This window comes from Penaeus monodon, chromosome 21 (genome assembly GCF_015228065.2).
Source record: "Penaeus monodon isolate SGIC_2016 chromosome 21, NSTDA_Pmon_1, whole genome shotgun sequence".
Taxonomy (NCBI): domain Eukaryota; kingdom Metazoa; phylum Arthropoda; class Malacostraca; order Decapoda; family Penaeidae; genus Penaeus; species Penaeus monodon.
The window spans coordinates 3,538,848-3,540,212 of record NC_051406.1 but is presented as its reverse complement, the minus strand read 5'-3'; the positions used below and the strand labels follow the sequence as shown (position 1 = coordinate 3,540,212).

Sequence of the window (1,365 nt, the reverse complement as noted above, 5' to 3'; positions counted from 1 at the left end):
GCTTATAGATCTAAGACTTTACTTCAGGAACTGGTATTGTACATGGAGTTTATAAAACAACTTCAAAAAAATTATTATATTAATCTAATCTAATAATCAAACAAATTCTATATTATTTTCCCACTCTATTTAATTTCTGATATACATCATGCAGAACACAGCAAACACCAGACTCTAATCCTAAAGGGCCTGCTAGAAGATGTAACCTTTGCGGATGTGACACTAACAGCTGAAGGAAAGTCATTAAAGGCACACAAGGTAAGCTGTGAGTAGTGCATGCAAGGGAAGGAATAATGTACCAGTTGATAAGTCTCTCATAGTTTCTTGCGTCTTACTTGAGCCATGTATATTTGCTTTTATCCACAGACCAAGTCTTATTAACCTCATCATTATGCCAGTTTATATTTCCAGAGAGATTGCACTTATTGCATGATAATGAGGACTTATAAATAATATATATTAGTAAATTGCTCAAGAACTTCTATAAAAAGAGTACTGACTTTCCTTCCATCATTGTTTCTCCTTAAGGCAGTGTTGTCAGCCATGAGTCCGTACTTCAAAAAAGTATTGCAGAACAACCCCAGTCCACACCCTATTATCATCATGCCGCTCGACATGCAGTTTGAGGATCTCAAAGGAATAATAGATTACATTTATATGTAAGTTAAATTTCCTTTGATACTTAATTGACCATAACTGTCATAGAGTGCAGAGCCTTGTAGACTTTACAAATGCATAGTTAGGTTTGAGTGTGTGTATATATGAGTTTATAATCAACTCTTCATAATTTACAGGGGTGAGATAGTAGTCCCAACTGAGAATCTATCCTCGCTCTTTAAAGCTGGTCGTGTTCTTCAGGTTTCCGGCTTAACAACAGTAGATACTATAGGTGTAAAGGCACCTAATGCACCTTTATTTGATAATGCGCAGTCAGTACATAAGGATACTAGTGGAACAACTTTATCAATGGAAACCAACCAGGGGTGTGAAGTAAGGCTTGATACAAGCAGAAAAGAAGATGCCAATAGAAAAAGCAGAGGATCATCTGTGGAAACTGTGTCACAGTCAGAAAGGCAGAAACACAAAGAGGAAGGGGCAAACAGTACAATGGAGGCTGTTGAACCGTTAGATAATAGAAACCAGAAGAGACCGGAAACTGTAGACTCATCAGAGGCAGAATCCTTTGAAAAGACTTCAGCTCAGCCACTACAGGCCAAAGGAAACTGTACAGCTATATCAGATGATGACAGTTCAAAGTGTATGTTTATGACTGATGAAGAAACTATGTCAAGTGACTTTGATTATAAATATTTTGAGGAACAAGAAGAGGTAAGTTAGTATGCTATGCAGTAATGGTCTGTAATT

The 1,365-nt window shown here is 36.8% G+C and overlaps 1 protein-coding gene across 2 annotated transcripts in view; it reads left to right on the top strand.

Annotated features, from left to right (window-relative positions):
* LOC119586114 (protein jim lovell-like) overlaps positions 1 to 1,365 on the top strand; it is a 15,713-nt gene that overhangs the window by 14,072 nt on the left and 276 nt on the right. For both annotated transcript variants that reach the window (XM_037934805.1, XM_037934804.1), the window contains exons 4-6: positions 155 to 258; positions 529 to 659; positions 795 to 1,329. In XM_037934805.1, coding sequence (XP_037790733.1) covers positions 155 to 258; positions 529 to 659; positions 795 to 1,329 — 770 coding nt within the window. The remainder of the gene's footprint in view (positions 1 to 154; positions 259 to 528; positions 660 to 794; positions 1,330 to 1,365) is intronic.